Source organism: Panthera uncia, chromosome E3 (genome assembly GCF_023721935.1).
Source record: "Panthera uncia isolate 11264 chromosome E3, Puncia_PCG_1.0, whole genome shotgun sequence".
Classification (NCBI taxonomy): Eukaryota; Metazoa; Chordata; class Mammalia; order Carnivora; family Felidae; genus Panthera; species Panthera uncia.
In genome coordinates this window covers 11,784,278-11,809,987 of record NC_064815.1, presented here as the reverse complement: position 1 = coordinate 11,809,987, position 25,710 = coordinate 11,784,278, and the positions used below count along the sequence as shown (strand labels likewise).

The window sequence follows — 25,710 nt, the reverse complement described above, 5'->3', positions numbered from 1 at the left end:
AGTGGCTCAGTCAGTTGGGCGTCCGCCTTCGGCTCAGGTCTCACGGTTTGTGGGTTCGAGCCCCACATGGGGCTCTGTGCTGACAGCCTGGAGCCTAGAGCCTGCTTTGGATTGTGTATTTCCCTCTCTCTCTCTCTGCCCCTCCCTTGCTCATGCTCTCTCCCTCTTAAAAATAAACATTAAGACAATATAAATAAATAAATAAACATTTAAAAAATTTAAAAAAGAACTATGTCCTTAAGGGGTGCTTGGGTGGCTCAGTTGAGTTGGTTAAGTGTCCAACTTTCGGCTCAGGTCACGATCTCACAGTTGTAACATCAAGCCTTGCATCGGGCTCTGGGCTGAGCATGGAGCCTGAATAAGATTTTCTCTCTCACTGGCACGAGAACAGACACTCAGATCAATGGAACAGAATAGAGAACCCAGAAATGGGCCAACAAATGTATGGCCAACTAATCTTTGACAAAGCAGGATAGAATACACAATGGAATAAAGACAGTCTCTTCAGCAAGTGGTGCTGGGAAAACTGGACAGCGACATGCAGAAGAATGAACCTGGACCACTTTCTTACACCAGACACAAAAATAAACTCAAAACGGATGAAAGACCTCAATGTAAGACAGGAAACCATCAAAATCCTCGAGGAGAAAGCAGGCAAAAACGTCTCTGATCTTGGCCGCAACAACTTCTTACTCAACATGTCTCCAGAGGCAAGGGAAACAAAAGCCAAAATGAACTATTGGGACCTCATCAAAACAAAAAGCTTCTGCACAGCTGGGGCACCTGGGTGGCTCAGTCAGTTAGGCGTCTGACTGCGGCTCAGGTCATGATCTCACGGTTTGCGAGTTCAGGCCTCACATCAGGCTCTGTGCTGACAGCTCAGAGCCTGGAGCCTGCTTTGGATTCTGGGTCTCCCTCTCTCTCTGCCTCTCCCCCGCTTGTGCTCTGTCTCTCTCTGTCTCCCTCAAAAATAAATAAAATGTAAAAAGCTCTGCACAGCGAAGGAAACAATCAGCAAAACTAAAAGGCAACCAATGGAATGGGAGAAGATACTTGCAAACGACCTATCAGATAAAGGGTTAGTATCCAAAATCTATAAAGAACTTATCAAACTCAACACCCAAAAAACAAATATCCAGTGACGAAATGGGCAAAAGACATGAATAGACACTTCTCCAAAGAAGACATCCAGATGGCCAACTGACACATGAAAAAATGCTCAATATCACTCATTCATTATCAGGGAGATACAAATCAAAACCACAATGAGATACCACCTCACACCTGTCAGAATGGCTAACAACTCAGGCAACAACGGATGTTGGCGAGGATGTGAAGAAAGAGGATCTCTTTTGCACTGTTGGTGGGAACACAAGCGGGTGCAGCCACTCTGGAAAACAGTATGGAGGTTCCTCAAAAAACTAAAAATAGAACTACCCTACGACCCCGCAATTGCACTACTAAGGCATTTATCCAAGGGATACAGGTGTGCTGTTTCGAAGGGACACATGCACCCCCATGTTTATAGCAGCACTATCAACAATAGCCAAAGTATGGAGAGAGCCCAAATGTCCATCCATGGATGAATGGATAAAGAAGATGTGGTATATATATATACAACAGAGTATTACTCGGCAATCAAAAAGAATGAAATCTTGCCATTTGCAACTACGTGGATGGAACTAGAGGGCATTATGCTAAGCAAAATTGGTCAGAAAAAAAAAATACATGACTTCGCTCATGAGGACTTTAAGATACAAAACAGATGAACATGAGGGAAGGGCAGCAAAAATAACATAAAAACAGGGAGGGGGACAAAACAGAAGAGATTTAAATACGGAGAACAAACAGAGGGTTACGGGAGGGGTGTGGGAGGGGGAATGGGCTAAATGGGGAAGGGGCATTAAGGAATCTACTCCTGAAATCATTGTTGCATATATGTTAACTTGGATGTAAATTAAAAAAATAAATTAAATAAAAACACCAAAAAAAAAAAATTTCTCTCTTTCAGGGCGCCTGGGTGGCTCAGTTGGTTAAGCATCTGACTTCAGATCAGGTCGTGACCTCATGGCTCACAAGTATGAGCCTCACACCGGTGGTGCAGAGCCTGCTTGGGATCCTCACTCTCTCCTCTCTCTCTGCCCCTCCCCCACTCATACTTCCTCTCTTTCAAAATAAATAAACTTTAACTAACAAACAAACAAGCAAACAAGACTGTCTCTGTCTGACCCTCTCCGGCTCACACACATGCCCACTCTCTCCATAAAATAAATATTAAAAAAAAAAAAAAAACTATGTCCTTGAGACACAGGTTCAAAAAAGAAAAGTTGATACAACTTTTGAGTCTATTCTAGTTTGTTTCCTAAGTGTCCAAATTAGTTTTATTGCTTTATGAACTCTAAACACTTACACTACACCTTGTACTTTTTAAAGGCTTTATTAGACCATAACAATGGCATACAAAACCCACCCACTTAACGCATACAATTCAATGTATTTCATACATTCCTGGAGTTGTACAACCAGCACCACAATCAATCTAAGAACATCTTCATCTCCCAGAAGGAAAACCTGAACCCATCCTCAGCCACAACGCATTCTACGGGCAACCGCTCTCTGCTTTGTCTCTACTGACTTGCCTCTTATGGACACTTCACGTGAAGGGACTCATATATGTGGCCCTTTGTGACTGGCTTTTCTCACTGAGCATCATGTTTTCAAGGCTCGGGCACGCTGAGGCTCCGAAGCACCAATGTGCCATCTCTCACACAGCTGCAGGACACCGTTCTCCTGGCATCAGCTGACGGACTTCCGGATTGTTTCTGCCTTTTCACTATTATGAATGATGTTGCTATGAACATCCACGTACAAGTTTTCTGCGGACAGACATTGCATTTCTCTTGGATAGATGCGGTCTAGGAGTAACACTGCTCGTGCACAAGTACCTTATATTTAAAACCAAATGCTACCACCTATCTCAAAAGTTATGCTGTGCGTATGCCTGTGTCCCAGGAGGACAATGACCTTGGATGCCCCACCCCTATCAGGTCAGGCAGCATCAGGAGGCAGAAGTCCTCAGTGGTGGCCAACTCCAGCTCCCACGATCTGTCATTTCTACAACTTGCCTGGCCCCTGCGGGTGTCCAGCTTTCGGGGAGCAACAAGCTGGGTACCAGGCTAAGGACAGCCTTCCCGTCCTGGCCCCCATCCTGCTTCTCTCCCACTCCAGAGACCTCAAGGAGCCACGGCGGCCCGGATGCCCAGTGCGGGTACCTTGCCTGTAGAGTGCAGCGGCGTAACGGGCCGTGTTACTGGTACTCTGGGAGGAGCAGAACGTCTGCTTGTCCATCAGCTTCCTGGGAGCAGAAGGAGAACAGAAGGGAGCAGAAGGAAGCTCTAGACCCAGGGCACGGCAGACAAAGCCCCTCTACCCCAGACGCTTTCTGAAAGCCAACACCAAGGAACAGGGACCGAGGCCCCAACTCAGCATATGGGAGCCTCAGCAGGGAAGCTGGGGATGAGGTTTGTGGCCGAAGGACAGGGGTGGGTACAAGCCCCACTCCCATCACGGGGCCTCTCCACAGAGAAGACATTTGCTGCAGGGCAGGGTTGGTCCAGGCCCAAGCATGTGAAGCTGGGACGCTGGTAGGGAGCCCAGGACAGGGGCACAAGGGCTCAGGCGATCCACAGGCCTTCAAAAGGCTCGTACTGGAGCACACCAAAGCCTGGAGACCGGGCCCAGGGAACTCACGAGGAGTATGTGCTGCTCTCGTCTGCACAGGCGCCATCCACGTTGAGTGCGATCTGCTCCCCTTTGCTGCGGCAATAGTTGGGGTTCAGGGTGTCGATGGCCATCTCAAGCTCTACCTGTAGGCACCAAGCACCCCCACCAGATATGAGGAACACAAGAACATCCCTAACCTGCCCACAGCCACCTCCTGACCCCAGTCCCTGCCAGTCCCAGCCCTGCCCAGAAGCAAGCCCCCAGGCTTCAGTCTCCACTGAAGGCCATAAACCCAAATTCTGACAGAAAGGCCAGAGTGCTTTCTGGGGGGTGGGAGTCATGTAGTTTTGTCTGTCCTCCCCATTCTACCCTCCAAAATCTAAACTGGGTGCCAACAGTAAAAAACCAACAGATTTTTCTCATAGAAATTCTCATTTCCAATTTCTCTTAAAGAATCTGGGGGTGGGGGGCTGCAGCCACCCGCCAGACAGGGTAGGGCACACCTACAGTTCTCCTGGCCCCTAGCACCCCAGCCCTTCAAGGCACTGGATGATCCCCCTTATCAGGGCTGCTGCATGCTGGCCCCTGCCTTATCCTGTGAACATGAGCCCCCCCCCCCCCCCCCCATTCCCAGTCCCTAACTCCTCTCAAGACTTCTTACTCCCTGGCCTCTCTGGAGCTGCCCACCCTCTTTCTTCCTGGAGACTTTCCTTCCTTGGTGGCTTTCTCAGCTCTGGAAGCGACTGGTTCTCCTCTGAACCCTCCAATCGCCCCTTTTGTGGGCTTCTAGTCCCCAGAGGGCCTGTCTGCTCTTCCATCAACCCGCACCCATAGCACCCCTCCCCTCCTCCACCTCCATCAGAGGGCAGCCCACCTTTTGCTGCTTGGGCTTGATCTTGGCCGAGAGGTGTGGAATGTCATCATAGGTCATCGAGGCTGGACGCACAGGGTACTGGAGAGAGGAAGGGAGCTGTCTGTCCACTCTGCCCAGCCCAGCCCAGCGCTGGGCTCGAAGACTCCAACAAAGATTCAATGCCAAGCAGAGACCAGAGATCCCCACTGGGTCCTTCACACTGGCTCCACCCAGCTTCCTCCCAAAGCGCCATTTTCGTAGATCTCCGACCTCCGAGGGACAAGCCTAAGCACCAGGAGCCCCAACAGGCCCCGGTGCACAGTGCCCTGCAGGTTCTGTCTGGTAAAGCCATAGGATACTGCCGTGAAGGCAAGAGTAAGGGTCCGCGGTCTAGCTGCCAATTTACAGGCCATCCAGGTGGAGAAGGACAAGGCAAAGGAGACCACGGGAAGCACAGAGGAAGACCTGGCCAGCGACATGCCGTGGGCTGCTCAAGAGGGAATTCGCTACCCCATTCTCTCTCCCCGGCACCCTGTGAACTTTTCTGTAATAAAAAGCTGCTGATGACTGGCTCAGAGAGCCCCTTCTGGGCCTCAGTGTCACCATGTGTGAAGTTATTTTATGTCACTCTTTAATATACTGTTCTCAAGTCACTTCTTTGCTCTGCACACACCGGGGTCACCTTCCCACGCCCATCCTCACAGGGGCACCTTTCCTTTCCTTTCTCCTGCACCGAACGGACGCTACAGGATGGGCAGATGAGTCACGGTTTGAAGCGCCCTTATGCCTGAACCAGGCCACCTCTGGAAGGGGCCTGCTGGGGGCGGGGCAGCGTGTAAAGTGAGCCCTCTGCGTGGGGGCCGCTGCAGATCTGCTGTGTTCTGGCCCAAGGAAATGGTTATTTCCTAAAAGCTCAAACAACACACTGACTCCTCCCTGATTCCTGGGCAGGAACTTAGGGCCGCAGTAGGACGAATAGCTTGCAGCCCAGCTGGCCTGGACTGAGCCCTTGAAAAAGGCCCCGCCTGGGACAGGCTGGCCCACAACAGCCTGGGAGGCCCCTAGTCGGCCGAGGTTCAGGGCGGCCCTGTACCCTCCTGATCTCGGGCTGGGACAGGTGGTGGTGGACGGCACAGGTTCGAGAGAATCAGGCCCCGGTTCCGCTCCCAAGTCTGCCTCTGGCCGCCTGTGCACTTGGGCCGGCTCCTCACTTCACAGGTGTCCTCACCTCACAGGGCTGCTTGGGGCAGGGAAGGAGGCTGACAGGGGTGGCCACTAGCCCAGGGCCTGGCACACTGCGAACACATATGGGGTCACTGTCACCACTGCCAGTTCCCCCATCATTTTGCGGCCAATCAAGGAAACCGGTTCAGAAGGTCTGAAGGACAGGCCCCCAGCCACATGGCCTGCAAAGGCAGACCCTGCAGGGGTGGTGAGGAAGGACGCTGGGCCCCTTCCCAGCTCACACTTGGGGCACCACCATCGCCGCCCTGCCCTGGGCCCTTTGCAAGTTACTAGCCTCGCTGTGCCTTACCTTCTCAGAGGCGGCAGGAGACAAAATACTTAAAACCATACTTATTGTTGGAAATGTAAACTGGTACAAAGCAGTCTGTCCATTACTCTAAACATTAAACACAGAGTATCCAGCGGACCCAGCAATTCGGCTCCTAGGGATATGCCCAAGAGAAATGAAAATACCTGTCCACATAAAAACCTGTACGGGGGCATTCACAGCAGCACCGTTCTTAATGGGCCCAAAGTGGAAACAACCCAAACACCCATCAGTGAATGGATAAACGAAATGTGGTGTATATATCCACACAATGGAGTACTATTCATCCATAAAGAGGAATGAAGCACTGATACATGCTATGAGTAAACCTTGAGAACATGATGCTAAGTAAAAAAAGCCCATATGACATGATTCAGTATGTATGAAACATCCAGAACAGGCAAATCCAGCGAGAAAACAGGTTAGTGGTTGCCTAGGGATGTAGGCAGGAAGGGAGACAGGGGACAAAACTGTCCTAAAATAGACTGTGGTGCTGAGGTCCGTGTTGGGCAGTGTTTCGAGCACTTTAGTGTGGATGCACCCCACCCCAAAGGGGACCCTACAGGGCAGGTATAGTGTTACCGCCACCATTTTGCAAACGGGGAAACGGAGGCACAGAGTGCTTAAGGGCCTGGCTCGAGGGCTCACAGCTAAGTCACGATGGAGCTGGGCCTCAATGCAGCTGCCTGTCCCCAGAGCCCAAGCTTTAACCACTACACTGTTCTGCCTCTCACAGCTGCCTTGGTTTTCCCATCTTCAAAATGAGAGACTATTAACCTGCCCGCCCACAAAGGCCAAGAAAACCACCTTATCGCACACTCTGTGCCCAGAACACCCAGCAAGGCTGAGGTTCCCCCCACTCCAACCCTCGAAGTTTCCCTTCACCCTCAGGTCTCATCATTACCTGAAACAGATAGAGCTTCTCCGCCAGACTTTTGGCCAAGTACACATCGATCTGGGAACAAGGGAAGAAGACTTAAGCAGGAGACAGAACCAGTGCCTGGCTTGCCCCGGCATCCCCCGCTCCTCAGATTTCAGGAAGGGATAGTGGCTCCTAGAGGCAGTTTGGGGGAGGAGGGAACAGCTCAGCTACTGCTAGAAACAAAGGGGATGAAGTCTCCAGCCTCCCTCCCTACAGCTCCCAGGGAGACCAGAACAAGAGTTGCTGGCCCCCTCCCAGGGCCACTATTACTCAATAAAAACGTACCTTCCCCAGGGGCGCTCAGATCAGGATGCATCCCGAACCAGGTCAAATGCTTTTCTGATGAGGCTGGGGCAGAGAACAGCCTACCCACTTGGCTGCACTTCCTCCCCTGCCCTCCACCACCTACCCTGGACCACCTGTCACACCCCTCTTAGGGAGGTCCGAGAGCCGCTCCAAGAATGATCTGGCCAAACTTGCTTTCTTCTCAACACTGACCACTCTGCCCCACCGAGCAGCGGTTTTACCTCCCTGCTTGCCGGCTCTTCGTATGAACCATGTTTTCTCCCACCACGAGGCCCAAAGGAGGAGTGAAGGGCATCGGCGCAAGGGAGGCCTGTGTGAAGGGCATTCTAGGCGGAGGGAACAGCATGTGCAAAGGCCCACCTGAGGCACTAGGATGTGTCCTGATCCGGCCGCCTCTGGAACCTACCTTCCCACCACCTACATCTTGAGACTCCTTCCTTTCAGTGTTGCCCACAGATCCTAGGTTTCCTGAGGGCAAGACAGTGCCTCCCTCAATGCTGTCATAGCCCCCGCCCCACATACAATGGATCCAGTGAACACTGTTGAATGACTTCTTGGTGGGCCCAGGAAGGGGGAATTGTCAAACCCATTCACACATTCAACAAATAGCCACTGAGTATCTAAGTGACAGGCACTGAACTTGCCTTTGCTGATACAATGGTGAAAGAACAGAAGCCCTCCCTGGTGAAGCCTACATTCTAGCGGAAGGAGATTTGTGTCCAGGGGATGGTGAGTATTATAACCAAGCACATGGCACGGCCATGGTCAGGGGTCTGGTGGGGGCAGGGAAGGCATACAGGAGAAAGCGACACAAAGCCGGCGGGGTGTGTCAGGGAATTCTCTTTGACAAGGAGATGCCAGATCAGAGACTGGGAGGAAGTGAAGGGTTCAGCCAGGCAGGTATCTGGAGGAAGAGGGAATAGCCTGGCTTAGGGGTCCCTGGGATGCCAACAGATGCCAGGCCAGCCTGAGGACAGATGGAAGGGGACTCATCCCTGGGCACTTCTCCCTGGTGGCCCTGGCAGAAGGTGGGAAGCAGCAGTTACCTCCTGTACGACTGGGTCATCCTCTTCATTGGCCATACTAGGGGGGGGCCAGCCGCACGATCCTCAGACTCAACCTGCAAGGGAGAGCAAGAGGCCTGAGTCAGTCGTTCAGCCAACACTCAGGGTTGCCCATGCCGCAACAGGCCCTGCTCTGGGAAGGAAGAGCCTGAGACACAGCAAGTGACCCTCTTTCAACATCTTTTCTGGAGTCAACAATGGACGGCCAACGCAAACAAAAAGAGAAACCACTAAACCCAAGGTGCAAACAGGTGGACCCAAGGCAGCACATGTCGTCTGCACCCACAGGGAAGAATAAATGACCAGTTTTAAGGGGTTTTTGACCACTCCCAAAGTAGAGTTCACTGCCAGGCAGGAAGATGGAGGTTGGCTGGTCTACAGCCATGATGAAAACACTCGAGCACTAGTTTGGGGCCACGAGGAAGCATTAAGGACAAGTCTGACGTCCAACAGGAAGAGCAGGCAGTCCCAAGGCTTTCCAGAATGACTCTGAGTCTGATATTTGACTTTTAAGTGAACTTTAAGCCTAACCCCGCGTGAGATGATTCTCCCGTTTTGTGTGACACAAAATGACTCTCTTCACACACTTTAATGTATTCAACACAACAACCCCGCAAAAAAGATGGCTTGACTGTCCCCATTTTCTATTGGGAAACTAGAACTCAGGGACGCTTTGCGTTATTAGCCAAGCCACAGAACAAGAAGATGCACTGGACTTCAAAGCCAGGCCATGTGACTCCAGGTAACAACTACAGGTAGGGGAGCTCACTCAGAGGCAAGGGAAGGGCCTTCCTGCCGGGGAGAAGGGGGGGGGGTGGTGGCATTTGGGCTGCGCCCTGAAGGACAGAAGGATTTGGAGGAGGGATTCCAGGTGACCGGAATCACCTCAAGCAACTGGAGAGGAAAGGCTGTAGGTCTCCACAGCAGAGGGGGAGTAATTTGGCTGGGCTAACCCTTCATATTCCCACGTGGGTCCCTTCAGAATCCCAGCAGCCCCCAGCCCCCTAGTTCTGGGTAAGACCATCACCATTTTTGTCTCATCTACTTAACTGAGCTAGTCAATATTTAAAAGGGCATCAGGGAGCCTGGGTGGCTCAGTTGGTTAAGCGTCCAAGTCTTGATTTCGGCTCAGGTCATGATCTCCCAGTTTGTGAGTTCGAGACCTGAGTCACATGGAGCCTGCTTGGGATTCTCTCTGCCCTTCCTGCACTTGCTCTCACCTGCTCTCTCTCTCTCAAAATAAACTTAAAAGGGCGTAATACCTTCACCAGGAGTGGGATTCAATGGCTGAGCTGCACCACCTGAAATCATCTCATGCATTCCAGATACACGTTCTAAACTCAGCCTGCTCGGCACCAACACCAGCCCCATCCCTGAGGCCTCTGTTCCCATCACCCCACACCAACAACTCCGGTCAGCTCTACCTTTAAGGTAGGTCTGGGGTCTGGGCACCCCCACTGCTACCTCCCCAGTCCAGACAGCTCCAACGTCTGCCTGCATGACAGCAATGGCCTAAATAAATGCTCTCCCTGCCCCACCTGAGACGCTATGATCTCTGCCCATCTCCACAGCCAGTGCCAGTGACCCTTCTGAAAGTCATGTCGCAGCCTGTCACGCCTCTGCCTTGAAGGCCTCCTGTCCCACTCAGGGCAGAAGCTCAAGTCTTTATGACGCACCTGTTGACACCACGGCCCCTTTCCCTCTCAGACCTAGCCTCCCCCGGGCTCCCTTCCTCCCTCTTCCCCAACCTCAGGCCTTGGGAACAATTCTACCCTGGGAGCCTCATGGCTCCCTCCCTCACCTCTTCCAGGTTTTTGCTCAAATGTCACCTCACCACTGAGACTTTCTCTGTCCACCCTATCCAAAATTGCAACACCCCCCTCCAACTCCCGTCCCTGCTCTGATGCACACATCGCCACCTGACAGTTTATAGCTCTGTATTTATCACCTGTCCCCACCCCCACTGCCACTAGGCCACAAATTACACGAAGGCAGAGGCTCTGCTCTATTCTGTCCCTTGCTGTATCCCCCCGAGCCCACAGCAGGCACTCCCTACATACCTGCTTTCTGAATAAACGAACCACAGGAAGGCTACTTAATGGGGAGCTACCACAGGTTTCTGAGTGGAGGAAGACTCGAGGAGGCAAGAAGCAGGCCAGGGGAAGCCGGCTACCTCAACAGTTCTGGCTGGAGGCCTAGATGTAAACCAGAAGCCCCAAACCGACAGTTTTAGGTGCCCGCTCCTGCCCATCTGCGCTGGTCGCCAAGTGCCGCCGATGTATGTCAAGCACCTCGCTCCTCTGAGCTGGTTCTGTGGACAACAGAGACTGCGAACTTCCACCCGAGTGGAACGGGTCACACGTACAAGAGGCGTAGCCTGGGAGGTTCCCCTGACGTAATCATTCCTGAGAAACCGGCTTTCTTGGCTGTTGCTGGGCTCCCTAGCTGTGCTCTGCTGGCCTCTCCCCTGGTCCCTGGGGAGCTCAGGGAGGCGGGCCGACCTGGAGCTGGCGCTCCTCCCCCCTCCCACGGTACAGTGACCAGGGCCACACAGGGTTCTCACTTCCTTTCAGCCTCCCAGCCAACAGCATCCAACGCGGTGGCTTTCCAAGTTTTCAGCCTAAAACCTCTAGTAAGAAATCCATTTCATACACAGGACCCAGAACATACACAAAATTACGTAACTAAACCAAGGCTTCACACAGCCATAACTGCCCCTACTATATGTGGGGCAGTGGTGTTTTCTCCCCTCGCCCATTAAAATTAAACATACTGGTAACAATCCTCTAAGGCGATTTTACATCCCCCTAATAAATTTTTTTTTTTTAAGTAATCTCTGTGCCCAACATGGGGCTCCAACTCACCACGAAGAGATCAAAAGCCACATGCTCCACAGACTGGGCCAGCCAGGCGCCATTTACTAATAAATCTTGATCCACGATTTTAAAAGTACCCCTTCTGGGGTGCGTGGCTGGCTCAATTCAGTAAGCATCCCACTTCTAGTTTCGGCTCAGGGCATGATCTCACGGTTCGTAGGTTCGAGCCCTGACCCTGTGGAGCCTGCTTGGGATTCTCTCTCTCCTTCTCTCTCTGCCCCTCCCCGGCTTGTGTTCTCGTTCGTTCGTTCTCTCTCTCTCTCTTGATAAAGTTAAAAGAAAGAAAGAGAGAAAGAAAGAAAGAAAGAAAGAAAGAAAGAAAGAAAGAAAGAAAAGTACCCCTTCAACAAGTTTCCCTGAGGCTCCTCTTTTCTACCTCCAGCCCTCTCAGAGACAGCCAGAGTTGTCCCTGCAGAAAAGTAAAGCACATCATTCTCCTGCTCAAAACGCTTCAACTGCCACATAGAATAAAATCTAAATTCCCTTCCATGGCCCCAAGGCCCTATATGATCTTGGCCTTGCCTTTCTCTCACTAGCTACGTGGCCAGGTAGCCACTTGCTGGGCCTCCAAGAGGCCAGGCCCCAGCCTGTCTCAGGACCTTTGCATGCCACCAATTTTCCCCAGGTGTTTTCAAAGCTGGATCTTTTTCATTAGGTATCACTGCCACCCAACCCCCTTCCAGGAGGAGAGGTTCCTTGACCACCCATCTTAAAGAGCTCCTCCACCAACTGGTTCCCAGTCACCACCACCTCCATTTTATTCCCTTCATGGTTCTTATCACAGTCTGCAACTACCTATCCTACCTGCTTATGTGTTGTCCACCTTCTGCACTAGAACAGAAGCTCCACGTGGCTCTCTCAGCGCTTCAATTACCTCAACCATAAAGTGGAGATGATTATACGTACTTCATCAAGTTGTTATAAGGATTATTATCTTTTTTTTTAAATTTTATTTATTTTGAGAGAAAGAGAGAGAGAGAGAGAGAGAGAGAGAGAGAGAGAGAGAGATTCCCAAGCAGGCTAGCAGACTCCGCACCTTCAGCGCAGAGCCTGATGCGGGGCCGATCCTACCAACCACGAGATCATGACCCGAGCAGAAATCAAGAGTTGGACACTTAACCAAATGAGCCACTCAGGCACCCCAGTGTTAGTCTTTTTAAAATTCACGCTGTTCTCCCAGTGCCTAGAACAGTGCCTGGCATGAAGTAGACACTCAATACAGTACAAAGAATAATTAAATAAATGAGTACGTGAAATCAGGTGGTTACAGACCCTTAACCCAGTAAGCCTGACTCAGGCCCAACCAGAGACTGGTGGCCTCACAGTGTGGGCCTCATGGGTACTTGAGAACAGACAGAGGCTATGGCCCAGGCAGAAGCAGGCTTCCCAGCCACAAGTCAAGCTTCCCCAACTGTAGTGTCTACCAATGACCACCCTGGCTCAACCGGGCATCTTGCAGCCATAATGGTATTCTGGGGGTGGCTCCATGGCCTTGGGCACACAAAATTTCCCCCAACAGGGAGCTGCCAACAAATGTAAAGGGGACAAGGGTAGCAGGTGGAGCCAAGGGAAATACCTAAATACCACACCTGGGTGTATCCCTGTGTGCCTAGGAATCTAACCTGTCATCCAATCATAAATGCACAGGCAATTTCAAAGACTCTCCAGCTACTGGGGGGAGAGGACAAAATACAACACAGTTAAGAGGAGAGTGCCCCAAGGCAAAGGGTCTCAAGGCCAGGATTCTAACTGCCTCTGTGCCTCCAGGGCAAGGCATCTCCCCTCTCTGGGCCACCTCTGTTAAAGAGTTAGCCTTGAGAAAAAGAACTAATTAGCCCTTAATTGAGCATCAGACCCTTCTCTAAAGACTTCACACACATTCTCATCTTCTCAATAGTCTTTTAAGTCAAGATTCATCATTCCCAATTAAGAAAAGAGGAAACGAAGATTCAGAGAGTATAAGTAATTCGTCCAAGGTCACAGTGCTGGAGGAAAGCAGAACCAGAGCAGAAACCTGGGTCCGGCTGATGTCAATGATCCCTTTCTTAACCACTATGCTGCACACCTCTCAAGTAATAGGCAGTATGGTATAGTGGGTAAGAGCCTGGACTCTCAGAGCAGAACTACCCCGGTTCAAATCCCACCTCAACTACTTCCAGCCATGGCCCACCTGGGATTGCTTAATCTCGAAAAGTCTCGCTATTTTCATCCCTAAAATGGGGATAATGAAAGTACAGATCCCCCCAGGACTACAGTGAGGGTTAAAAAAAGTAATAAATGTAACCCGCAGGGAACTTTGTTATTACTCGGCAACATGTTTTCTTCCAACGTAGGATATAACGCCGCCACACATCAAACGCAGCGAGCTGGGGCTTCTCGCGCCTTACCCTATTTAGCCCTCATCAACAGCCCTACGAGGTAGGACATTTTATTATCCCCATTTTACAGACGAAGAAACTGTGGCGACTGCTAAGATCTCCTCTATCACCCAACGATTCTAAAGCTAATATAACTGAACGACCTTGTTTATGTACTGGTTTACTTGACGTGCTTGCTGACACCTCCTCCGACCAAATGGTCAGGGCCGTATCCGCCGCACGTTGCTGGCTCTCAGTTAACGCTGAATGGTGGCCTGAATAGATGAATGAAGAATGCCGGGCCTTGCCGGGCGGAGGCTGATCTGGTTCAGCGGCGAGAAAGGGGCCCGGGCAGGCTTTGGGTACCCTCCCCCTGCCCAGCGGGGCGGGTCGTCGGCCCCGGGCCACACTGTCCAATGGGCTTCGCCTCCCTCACGGGTGGTCAGACCCCGTCCCTGACCATCCGCACGAGTAGCCGCGCTGGCGGGACACCGGCTGCCTTCGGACAGGTGCTCCCGTAGGGATGCCCGCCTGGGCCGGGCGGGGCAAGGTGGCTAGACCCTGAGTCACCGCCGGCAGCCTCGCCCGCGGCGTCCTCGACTACCGGGCAGGACCGAGGTCTGAGGCCGCGGCCGGCCCGGATCAACGGAGGTCAGCCGTCCATCCTTCCCGCCCGAGTCCTGAGAGGCCCCCAGCCCCTGGGCTCGGCGCGGGCCTCCCGGCCTACTCGGCAGCCCAGCCCAGGCCCACCTCGCGAGTGCGGCCCGGCTCAAGCACGGGCGTGCGCTGCCTGCTCGGCACTCACCTCTCCGCGGGGGCCGCGCGCGGGCGGCGGCAACGGCCCAGGTACCCGCGGGCTGCAGAGGCGGCGGCGGCCCTGCTCTTCTCTTAGGCAGCGGCCATGTTGCTGGTGGAGAAACTCCAGCGGACACGTGGGGGGAGCGGGGCCGGGCCTAGCGCTTCCTTTTACCCACAATGCCCCGCCCCGGCGCGCGTGGCCCCGCCCCCTCCGCCTCTCCATTCATGCAGGCCGTCTGCCGGGTCTGGCAGCAGGGGGTGCTGATGAGCCAACAAAAACAGCAGATACAGAGCCCGGCAGGAAGGCGGTAGGGACAAAAAGGGAAAAAGCAGTGCTGGCAGCGGTGGGATTCGAACCCACGCCCCCGAAGAGACTGGAGCCTTAATCCAGCGCCTTAGACCGCTCGGCCACGCTACCCAGTTGTGGCAATGTTGTTCCGAGAAACTACTTAATACTTTTAGAAGCAAATTCTACTGGCATGTTTTGTATTTCAATTTATTCCGGTAGAGCTATTTCAAACATATCAAGTATTTAAAAGAAAATATTTGCTCCAATATTTAGACCCAGATTTGTTTCAAATAGATTTTAGAGTAAAAAGCAGTTTAAGAATCCGTGTTCTTAGTCGGCTGTTTAACCTGGTGACCTCAGGCGGAGCCACGTATCACCGGAAGAAATGGTGGATTCGCCAGTAACTCGCACCAGGGGGCTCGGAAGGCTAAACCAGGGGAGCTGGCTTAGGCAGTTTTCTCGGAAAAGTTGTGTGTTTTAACTGTTAGTTACTCAACTAGTAAGTGAAGTATTGCAAAATATGAGAACTATGCAGATAAGGTACAAATGCTCTTTGACCTTTGACCCTCCTCCTAGGTCTCATCCACAGAAATGACTATTGTTCTCAACTTACTATGTGTCTTTCTGAACTTTTTGCTGTGAATTTATGTGGAGATAGATAGATAGATATAGATATGTGGATATATGTATATATATATATATATATATCCATAGGAAATTGATGTTTTGTGTGTGTGTGTGTGTGTGTATGGGTTTTTACATAAATATCATCATACTATTACTATTGATATGCTACCGTTTTTCCACCCAAATATACTTTAAAAATATCTATCCATATTGATGTAAATAGATATTTAAAAATACAGAAAAAGTTCAAAGAAAAAATAATTATCCACATTCCCACCCACCTAATATTGTGGCATTTCACTTCCAATTCTTTTCCTATGTATATACTTTTTATTAAAAGGTACACAGGAAACGGTATGAATATGCTATCCTTTAAAAACTCCAGTTAAAATATACTAGACAATTAAAAAATTAAAAAAATAGAAATATACTAGACAATTACAAATTAAAAATAAAGCCTCCTTCCCAAACATCCTCCCTTGGCTATAACTATTATTATGATTTGATGTGTATTCAATCCATTTCTTATAATTTCATAACTATGTCTATGCCTACATAGATATTTGTGTGTGTATATATCTATGTATGAATCTATATTAATACCTATAGATATAATATAGATATTTGTATGTGTGTATATACATATATATACACACTCATGGAAAATATATAGAGTCAATATATTGAATGGTCTTCTGTATGTTTTTCATTTACATAAATATTATTATGCCAAGATCATTCTGCAACTTGCTTTTCTACTCCAACATTATGAGGTCTATCACCATGCATGTAGATTTAATTTATTCCATGATGTGAATATGGACATATAGGTTGTTTATATTACATTGTTATATGCAAGTTTCTGGTTAATAAACAGTTGGCACATACCCTAACATTTGGGCATTCGATATTTCTCCTTCTCTTCAATTCTTCCTCAACCCACTTTTTTTCCCCACCTACCTTTAACATAAATATTGATAGGCAAACATTTCATTGCATGAGGAGAGTTTGCTGCTTTTAAAGGAATCCTTAAAAAATACAGAAGCAGCCAGCCGTCTGTTGAGGACGCAGGGGATTCAAAGCTAAATGAGGAATAGTTCTTCAGATCAATAGAACATTAATCCAGTCACAGTGTTTTAGTACTAGGAGGGACTCTGTGAGTTGTGAGCTGGGTTTTCCAAAAGGAAATATCCCCATGGTGAAGGATAATTGCTGAAATCTCTGCCTAAGCTCACTTTTCTAAGAATTGCCTGACCAGCCTGGAGAGTAGATTCCTGAGTGTCACCATTGTGCTGTGACCCCCTGGCCCTGCCACACCATGGCCAGTGGGCTCTATGGTAGATATAGGATTCAGATTCTCTTTTAAGAATCTGAACTGAAACATGGTGATTTCCTGTTTGTTAATTTGACCATTTTAAGTGTTACAGTGTTAAGCATTAGTGTCCAGGACTGACTAGAACAAGGGAGAAAGGGGCATTTGGGATGGCCATATTTTGTGAAATGGATTGGAGTAGAGAAAGCTAATGCATAGAAAAAGAAAGAATGATACGATGAGAAAAGCAGAGTCATAGAAAAATCCTAAAGGGTTTCTGACTGCCAGCTCAAGACCCTTCCTAGAACCCAGTGGGATTCACATTCTTGGAGACATCCTTTTATCATTGCAATAAATACCCCTTTTCTGCTAAAGCTAGTGCTACCTGGTAGCTATCCATTGTAAGAAATAGCACACACACACACACACACACACCCCTCCTTGTATGGTAGGGGCTCAAATGAAGCTAGAGATATTTCTGACAGAACATTCTGGAGCAATTCACGTCTGTCTCTACTAATACACACTGGATGGGGTATTTAACAGGGAGTCTACACAGATGCAGGTCGATTCCGAAAGGCCGAGCCCAGGGCCTCCGTTTGGGAGTTTCTTGCAGTCTCCCAGCCCTACTACACAGCTGTCTGTGAGAATCAGATGTGAAAGTAATAAGCAGGAAAAGCAAAATGTTGTATCAGAACTCCTGGGCCCACAGGAGGGTCTTGAGGGTCTGTTCCAGCAGGGTCTGTCCTAGCAGCTTTAAGTAGGGAGGTGGAGGGAAGGGCTGAAACCCTGACTATCCCTTGCTATGCCTACTTCTCTGCCCCTGGTTAATGGGGCAGATGGAGGGGAGAAGCACCACAGGTCAGACACTGCCCATTTCTCCCCCCACCCCCAATCTAGGGCCTGTCAGGTGAAGACTGGCTGTCTCTATGTCATAAACCCTCAGCTGCAGGCAGCGAGGATGGGCATGGGGACTCAGTCCTGGATCCCTCCATTCTTCACTCTCTTGCTCCTATAAAAGGAAAATTATCCTAAACCTGGATTGAGACAAACCCTTTCTGCACGAATCTCCTTCTGGAAAGAAATTAATGTTCCTGATAAAATGCTTAAGCTTCTTCTTATGACATTTGATAGCATTGAGATTTGTGCCGTAAAGCTAGCTTTCTACCCACTCAATTGACTCTCATCTGTCAGTCAAGAGCATAGTGAACTTTTACTGAACATTCTTTTCAATTTAATCATTTCCTATAGAATGTGTCTACCAGGACAGAGGCCAAAAGATTGGTCACTGTGTGTGGGGTGGGGAAGGAGTGGGTGGGGGTATTATTGCTTGGGAAGAGGCCCAAGGGAACTTTCTGGGGTGCTGTAAATGCTCAAAGTTCATCAAGTTGTATACTTAAGACTGTGCAATTTGCTCTATGTAGGTAATACTGTATTAAAAAGTACACTTTTTGAACATTTTCCTACCAAATATGAATCTTTGGACCATTCTTGCAGCAAGATTGTAATAAAATTTTGACATAGGCTTGCCACAAAACCATCTGAAAATTTTCCTCAACACTCTCCTTTAACTTTCAAGGCCCTTTTCCTCTTCCTCATGAAAGGGAATACTCTGTCTGGGTGGGAATCAGTTGTTTTTTTCCTTCCCAGAATCCTTTTCCCCATTTTCTGGTTCCAATATTGATTTTCCTTTGGGGAAACCTCCCTATGGTCCTGGAGGAACAGTCCATCAAAGGGCTAAGGGGGTGGGCACAAGACCCGACTGGACCAATCAGAGGCTTTAGCCTGGGAATCTGAATCTGGATACCACAGGGTTTTTAGCTCACTAGCAGGGTGATAGACTGAACTTCAGACCATCAGTTACCTTCTCCTTCCTGGATCTGCACACTCACCCTGGTACCTCCCCCTGATTCTTTCATTCTGTAAGCTTCCATTCTGTTAAAAGCTACTTCCTTCCCCCCAAATTGCTTCTTTGCTAAAGTTAGCCAGCATAGAGTTACCTACCACCAAGGAACTCAAGTGATCACCCAGCCCTCCCCCAAAGGAAATTTGTTCTTGAAGGAGACACACTTCAGTTGTGTGCAGAGCATACGCCCTTAGCATGGTGCCCAGAGCACTCTTTTTTTTCTGGAACAAATGCTTAATTGGAAGGAAAACTGGGACACGGGAGTGAACTAGGGCTCTCCCTGGTAAATTGGGGCATGCAGTAACCTCACCCCTTGACCACTCAAACACCCATCTGTGTTAAGATGTCCTGTGTTGAGTCACATTATGCTGCAGACTCCGCTGGTGGTGGCACCCTTCCTCAATTCCTTTAAGTTCTAGTTTTGCAAACACACTCCTGGTGTCCCAGGAAGATGCTGGTAGGTCACGGGAATAACACAGCAGCAGGTGGCATTGTTCATGTTGGAACTATGGCCACATCTGATCTTTAAACCTTCAACTTTCCTTTTTTTTTTAAAAAATGTTTATTTATTTTGAGAGCGAGAGAGAGAAGGGGAGGGACAGAGAGAGAGAGGAGAGAGAGAATCCCAAGCAGAGGAAGAGAGAGAATCCCATTTTGGGGCTGTATCTCAGGAACCATAAACTCATGACCTAAGCCAAAATCAAGAGTCTGATGCTCAACTGAGCTACCCAGGCATCTCTAACTTTCTTTCTTGATTAACTAAAACATTCTTGGCAAATGCATTTGCAAAGGGACCCCTTTAAGCCTCCTTTTTCTCATCTGTGAAATGGTCATGATAATACTGACATTTGTTATAGGGTTAGAGATAACTTTATATGCCCAGTGCAAAGTCTGACATACTGTATATCATTTCTAAGACTTGTCCTTCACATTTTAATGTCTCTACAATTGACCTGCATCCTGTGACCAATGGCAGATGGTTTATTTTCAGTGTTTTTTTCTTATTCATAAATTAATGGTATATCTTAAGATCAATGGTGCCTTAGAGTCAAAACATAGTAGATGCTCAATACATTTAATTACTATAGCGAGTTTTTAACTTAGAAAATTTAATTTCGTATTTTTAACTTCGTGGATATTTTATTTTATTATTTTAATGTTTATTTTTGAGAGAGAGGGAGAGAGACAGTGTGAGTGTGTGTGTATACAAGTGGGGGAGGAGCACAGAGAAAGGGAGACAGAATCTGAAACAGGCTCCAGGCTCTGAGCTGTCAGCACAGAGCTTGATGTGGGGCTCGAACTCACAAACTGTGAGATCATGACCTGAACAGAAGTCGGACGCTTAACCGACTGAGCCACCCAGGCACCCCTATTTTATTTTAAATGTTTTATTTATTTTAAGAGAGAGAAAGCGAGAGCAGGGGAAGGGCAGAGAGGGGGGGAGAGAGAGAGAGAGAGAGAGAGAGAGAGAGAGATTGAGAGACTCCCAGGCAGGCTCTTGCTGTCAGCGCAGAGCCCTACTCAGGGCTTGATCCCACAAACCATTTAATCATTATCTGAGCTGATATCAAGAGTCAGATGCTCAACCAACTGAGCCACCCAGGTGCCCCAACTTAGTATATTTTAAATTCTTACTTTAATTGAATCAAAGCCATGCGTGTGTATATCAATTCTATAAGGCTTGTTATCAAAATCAGCTGTATGCCTGCCTCCCCCTTCCATCCCAGGCAACCACTTTCAACTTTCAGCTGATTCTTCTGATGTTTATCTCCAAATGTCTAAACAACATACTTACATCGTTTCCCCACTCCCCCACCCCTGTTTTAGGCATTCCTGACTGGTTTCTTACCAAGGAAGGTAAGAATTGAACTCTAACCATCCCTAATTCCACTATCACAAACATTCCCTGATCCCAGGCCTCCAAATATTCATATTGTGATATCATTTGTGCAGTAATTAGTAAATGCCACGCACTAAGCTCAAGCTTAGCTATACACTCAACTGTTATTTTTCCTTTTCTGGAAAATGTTTATAGTTAACAATCGCCTTATGAAAAAAATGTGTCTAGTTTCTATGGATTCATACCTAACTCAACTTCAGATTGTCCATCCTTGCCACACAGACATATAAGGCAGTCTATCGCTTCAGCTTCTTGAAGACATTTCTCCCTCGTCAAGCCTATAAACTTTTTTTTTAATTTGTTTTTTTCCCCAGCAAACTATTCCCAGCATGGGGCTGAAACTCAGGACCCCTGACATCACGAGTTGCACGTTCTGGCACGCCTGGGTGGCTCAGTAGCTTGAGCGGCAGACTTCGGCTCAGGTCATGATCTCGCGGTTTGTGGGTTGGAGCCCTGTGTTGGGCTCTGTGCTGACAACTGGGAGCCTGTAGCCTGCTTCGGATACTGTGTCTCCCTCTCTCTCTCTCTCTGCCCCTCCCCTGCTTGCTCTCTCTCTCTAAAATAAACATTAGAAAAAATTAAAAAAAAAAAAAGATTTGCATGTTCTACTGACTGAGCAGGCCACGTGCCCCCACAGGGCTGTAAACTCCTTAAGTTTAGGGCAAGCCCACCATGTTGGGATCATCCCACACGCTTCAGGGTGTGATTTCGCCTCAATATAGTGCCGGACCCCATGCATTTCTTGTTATTTCCACACATGCTAGCCTTCCTTTGAGAGAGCAAATCCTCCAGTGTCTTCTGGAGAAAGCGTACATGAAAGATGAATTTTTTGAAAATTTGTAGGTCTGAAAATGTCTTTATTCTACCCTTATACTTGATTGATAGTTGGACATATGAGTGTAGGTTAAGAGCATTTTCCCCAGAATTTAGAAGGCATCATCTTCCAATGTTACTGTTAAGATGATGTTTGATGTCATTCTGATTCTCAATCTTTTGTATGAAACTGATTCTTTCCCTCTGGAAGCTTCCAGGATCCTTTATCCACAGTGTTCTGAAATTTCATGAAGATGAATCTTGGCATAGATCTAAACTTATCCATTGTGTTAGGTAGTCATGGGCCCTATTATTCTGGAAAACACACATCCTGCAGTTCTCAGAACTATTCTTGATTTTTTAAAGAGTCTTTCCCCTCTACTTTCTCAAACTCTTAATTTAGGCCCCTAGACTTTTTTTTTTTTTATTTCTTTTAAGACAATTACATTTCTTTTTTTCCAACAGATACTACTTAATTTTAAATGCTCCAATTCTCTAGAATTTAGTTTATAATTGGGAAAAGTAAAAATGCTCATTAAGTCTGAAAGAAGAAGTGTAGAGGAAGAAAAATAAGTGGATGCTTCAAATGGCTTGTAAAAAAAACCAAAACCAACCAACCGAACAAAACAACAGACCAGGTCCTAACCAGACTTAATGAGCTCCCTTTGGTGATGTGAAACACTTATAAGTACGTCAAGGTAGAAGGAAAGAAACCGAACCTCTGGAACCTTCACTGTGTTACAGGAAAAGTATTCGCTTACTGCTGAGTTCACTCCCTTCAATTTTATTTTTTTTAAGCTTATTTCTTTTGAGAGAGAGAGAGACAAAGAGCACATGCGAGCAGGACAAAGAGAGAGGGAGAAGGTGAGAATCCTAAGCAGGCTCCACACCATCAGCACAGAGCCCAACTGGGGTCAAATTCACAAACAGTGAAATCACGACATGAGCTGAAATCAAGAGTCCAATGCTTAACCAACTGAGCCACCTAGGCGCCCTTCACTTCTTTAAATTTTATTTTATTCTTATTATTTTTTAATGTTTATTCATTTTTGAGAGACAGACAGTACACGAGAGGGGGGGAAGGGCAGAGAGAGAGGAAGACACAGAACCCCAAGCAGGCTCCAGCACAGAGCTCCACACAGAGCTCGAACTCATGGACCATGAGATCATGACCTAAGCCAAAGTTGGATGCTTAACCAACTAAGCCACCCAGGCACCCCGCTTCTTTAAATTTGAATCAACACGTGGCAAATATAATTTAGTAAAAGTGACAACTATATCTAGATGCAAGTTCAATTTCTATGAAAAGCCTATTTGAAAATCTCATCTATGAAATTAAGGTCTTAGAATTCTGTTCCCAAATTTTAAATGGTCAAGGAAAAGATCATTAAAAAAGTATACACACAGGGGCACCTGGCTGGCTCAGTCAGTACAGCACGTAATTCTGGATCATGGGGTTGTAAGTTTGAGCCCTATGTTGGGTGTAGAGATTACTTAAAAATCTTAAAAAGGAAACAAAAAACTACACACATATAATCTTGGGCTGTCCTTAGCTAATTTCTCCACAAAGCAAAAGTGATGACAATTTTAAGTGTTCCATTGTAAAACAGTTGTACAGCTCACTTTGTTCCTCTGACTTCTAGTATTTTCTCACTTTTTCCATCCTTTTTGTTGTTTTTATTCCACTTCTTGGGAGATGTCCATTATTTTCCAATTCTTTTATTAAGTTACTAATTTCTGTAAGAGTATACTTAATTTACAAGAGCTCTTTGGTTGTGTGAATTTTTATTTTTGTAATGTTTATTCATTTTTGAGAGAGAGACAGAGTACGAGTGGGGGAGTGGCAGAGAGAGGGGGAGACACAGAATCCAAAGCAGATTCCAGGCACTGAGCTGTCAGCAGAGCCCCACATGGGGCTTGAACTTGTGAACCATGAGATCATGACCTGAGCCGAAGTCGGACGCTTAACCGACTGAGCCACCCAGGTGCTCCTATTGTGTGAATTTTTAGAAATGCACCTGCTCTTTTTGTGGATGCAATTATCTTTTTCTTTTCAAGATTTTATTTTTAAGTAATCTCTACACCCAACGCAGGCCTCGAAGCCACAACCCTGATTAAGAGTCACACGTACTCCACTGACTGAGGCAGCCAGGCGCCCCTGCAATATCTTATCTAAGGAAATGAATAATAGTTTTTTGTCTCTTAAGGTTTTCTTCTTCCTGCACGTTGTTTCCTCCAAGATGGTTTCTTCTGTTGGTTTGTTCTGGTGTCTTTTGTATGAAATGCTTATGGATCCTTACATATGGATCTTTGGCTGGCTGAATAGTTTGGGAATTCCTGTGGATGTGGATGGGGCCTGGTGGCTGTGGCCTCTCCCACAAGGTGCTCCCCTCTAGCCTGCTTCATTAGGAGCAAGTACCTAGGAGTAGTTCATCTCAGATTCCATAGAGATTTCTCCAATGGTCTGCCTTCTGCCAGGAGTGTCAGTCAGGTGGCCAGTGCCTGGGAGCATAGAGGGGGAAAGGTGGCTAGTGAAGCTTCTACCTCCAATATGGAAACTTCCACTTAACCCTCTTTTCTGTAGAGAACCAGACGCTACCACACCTGGCACCCCAGGCTTCTGCAGGGTGACAGGCAGCTGGTTGGCTACACAGGGGAGGTGAGCTGGTCTAGCAGTTTGATACTTTAAGTCTTCCAACTGACCCTCTATTTTAGCCCCATTTTATTTCCCCTTGCCCCTTCCAGAGGTTCCTGGTGCCAATTTCTCAGCCCTTGGGGGCAGCAGGGTTCTACACGCTAATTCAATTACAGTCCCTTTGCTTTCCAGACTCATTGGCTTATGCCATTAAAAAAAAAAATCCCTTTCCTGGGGTGTCTGGGTGGCTCAGTTGGTTGAGCGTCTGACTTTGGCTCAAGTCATGATCTCCCAGTTTGTGGATTCCAGCCACATGGGGCTCACTGCTGTCAGCACGGAGCCTGCTTTGAATCCTCAGTCCTCCTCTCTCTGCCCTCTGCCCCTTCCCTGCTTGCACTCTCTCTCAAAATAAATAAAACATTTTTGAAAAATAAATAAAACAAAAAAAGAAGAAAATCTCTTTCCTATCATTTTAGTGGGGACTCAGGAACAAATGGACCTAAGTGTGTGACTTCAATCTACTAGGCCTGAGTTCAGGGTTTTTTTAATTTTTTTTTTTTAATCTTTATTTATTTTTGAGAGAGAGACAGAGTGTGAGCAGGGGAGGAGCTGAGGGGAGGGAGACACAGAATCAGAAGCAGGCTCCAGGCCCTGAGCTGTCGGCACAGAGCCTGAACTCATGAGCCTGAATTCAGAGCGGGGCCTGAACTCATGAACCGTGAGATCATGACCTGAGCCGAAGTTGGACGCTTAACCGACTGAGCCACCCAGGCGCCCCAGTTCAAATTTCTTAAAGTTAAAAACGCATTAGTTTGGGGGCGCCTGGGTGGCGCAGTCGGTTAAGCGTCCGACTTCAGCCAGGTCACGATCTCGCAGTCCGTGAGTTCAAGCCCCGCGTCGGGCTCTGGGCTGATGGCTCGGAGCCTGGAGCCTGTTTCCGATTCTGTGTCTCCCTCTCTCTCTGCCCCTCCCCCGTTCATGCTCTGTCTCTCTCTGTCCCAACAATAAATTAAAAAAAAAAAAAAAAAAAAAAAAAAAAAGGTTGAAAAAAAAATTAAAAAAAAAAAAAAACAAAACGCATTAGTTTGAAACCAAATGATCCTACCAGTGACCAAGATTTTCTTAAGTTTTGGATCACATAGCATCTTTAACATGCATTATCTCCTCTGAGGCTAATGATCACTCTGAAATGTAAAGATTATTCTTTCTGTTTTATGGATAAGAAAAATCAGGAAAAAAAAAAAAACAGGTTCACATACTTTAAAGCAAAAGGACAACATATAGGCCAAATCTAAAATCTAGACACATTTTTTTAGAAAATTAGAATTTATTAGAAATATTAAAAATTAGGAGACCTTGCATTAACAAATCCAATTTCAGCAGCCATAGAAAAAATGGAAAATGGGGCGACATTGGGCCCACACTTCCCATGGTGACCATCATTTGGAGCTGAATCACAGCTGCTCCTTTGAGATGGGGCCTGAGCCCTCCAGGCAGCCACTGCATTCCTTGTTACTAGGAGACATTTGAATTTGAGACCGGAAAGAAAGAAACCACTTTATTTGAACAGACAAAATGGAACTTAATACATATGCAAAAGTAAATTGATGACACAAGCCACTTCTTTGGATCCTACCCAGTGTCTACCTTTGCTAGGTTAAATAGTTACCTTGAGACTGGAAACATGAGTAACGGGGACAAATCCACGCAGAGATTATGCATATTTTGTCTCCTTTCCCCCCACACAAGCTGCATGTACCTTTGTAAGCATTTGATT

At 47.7% G+C, this 25,710-nt stretch overlaps 2 protein-coding genes and 1 non-coding gene across 10 annotated transcripts in view; all 3 read right to left on the bottom strand.

The window, feature by feature from the left end:
• The window catches only part of POLR3E (RNA polymerase III subunit E), a 33,695-nt gene extending 19,076 nt beyond the window's left edge, over nt 1–14,619 (bottom strand). For 3 of the 8 annotated variants that reach the window (XR_007459670.1, XR_007459671.1, XM_049639155.1), the window contains exons 1-6: nt 14,459–14,619; nt 8,403–8,476; nt 7,033–7,083; nt 4,598–4,675; nt 3,751–3,866; nt 3,273–3,355 (exon numbers count right to left, since the gene is read on the bottom strand). Coding sequence is in view for 6 of the 8 variants with exons in the window: in XM_049639155.1 (XP_049495112.1) it covers nt 3,273–3,355; nt 3,751–3,866; nt 4,598–4,675; nt 7,033–7,083; nt 8,403–8,438 (364 nt within the window). In the remaining 2 variants the exon portion in view is untranslated. Of the gene's footprint in view, nt 1–3,272; nt 3,356–3,750; nt 3,867–4,597; nt 4,676–7,032; nt 7,084–8,402; nt 8,477–13,817; nt 14,352–14,458 lie in introns of those variants that run through there. The other 5 variants (XM_049639151.1, XM_049639154.1, XM_049639156.1 and 2 more) reach the window with 4 other exon arrangements.
• Nucleotides 14,620–14,787: 168 nt separating this feature from the next.
• On the bottom strand, nt 14,788–14,869 carry TRNAL-AAG (transfer RNA leucine (anticodon AAG)). The gene has a single exon. It is a non-coding gene; the product is annotated as a tRNA-Leu (tRNA).
• Nucleotides 14,870–25,476: 10,607 nt separating this feature from the next.
• EEF2K (eukaryotic elongation factor 2 kinase) overlaps nt 25,477–25,710 on the bottom strand; it is a 63,130-nt gene continuing 62,896 nt past the window's right edge. Inside the window, exon 18 of the mRNA XM_049639150.1 lies at nt 25,477–25,710. This exon is cut by the window's right edge and continues 2,777 nt beyond it. The gene's annotated coding sequence lies outside the window, so the exon portion shown is untranslated.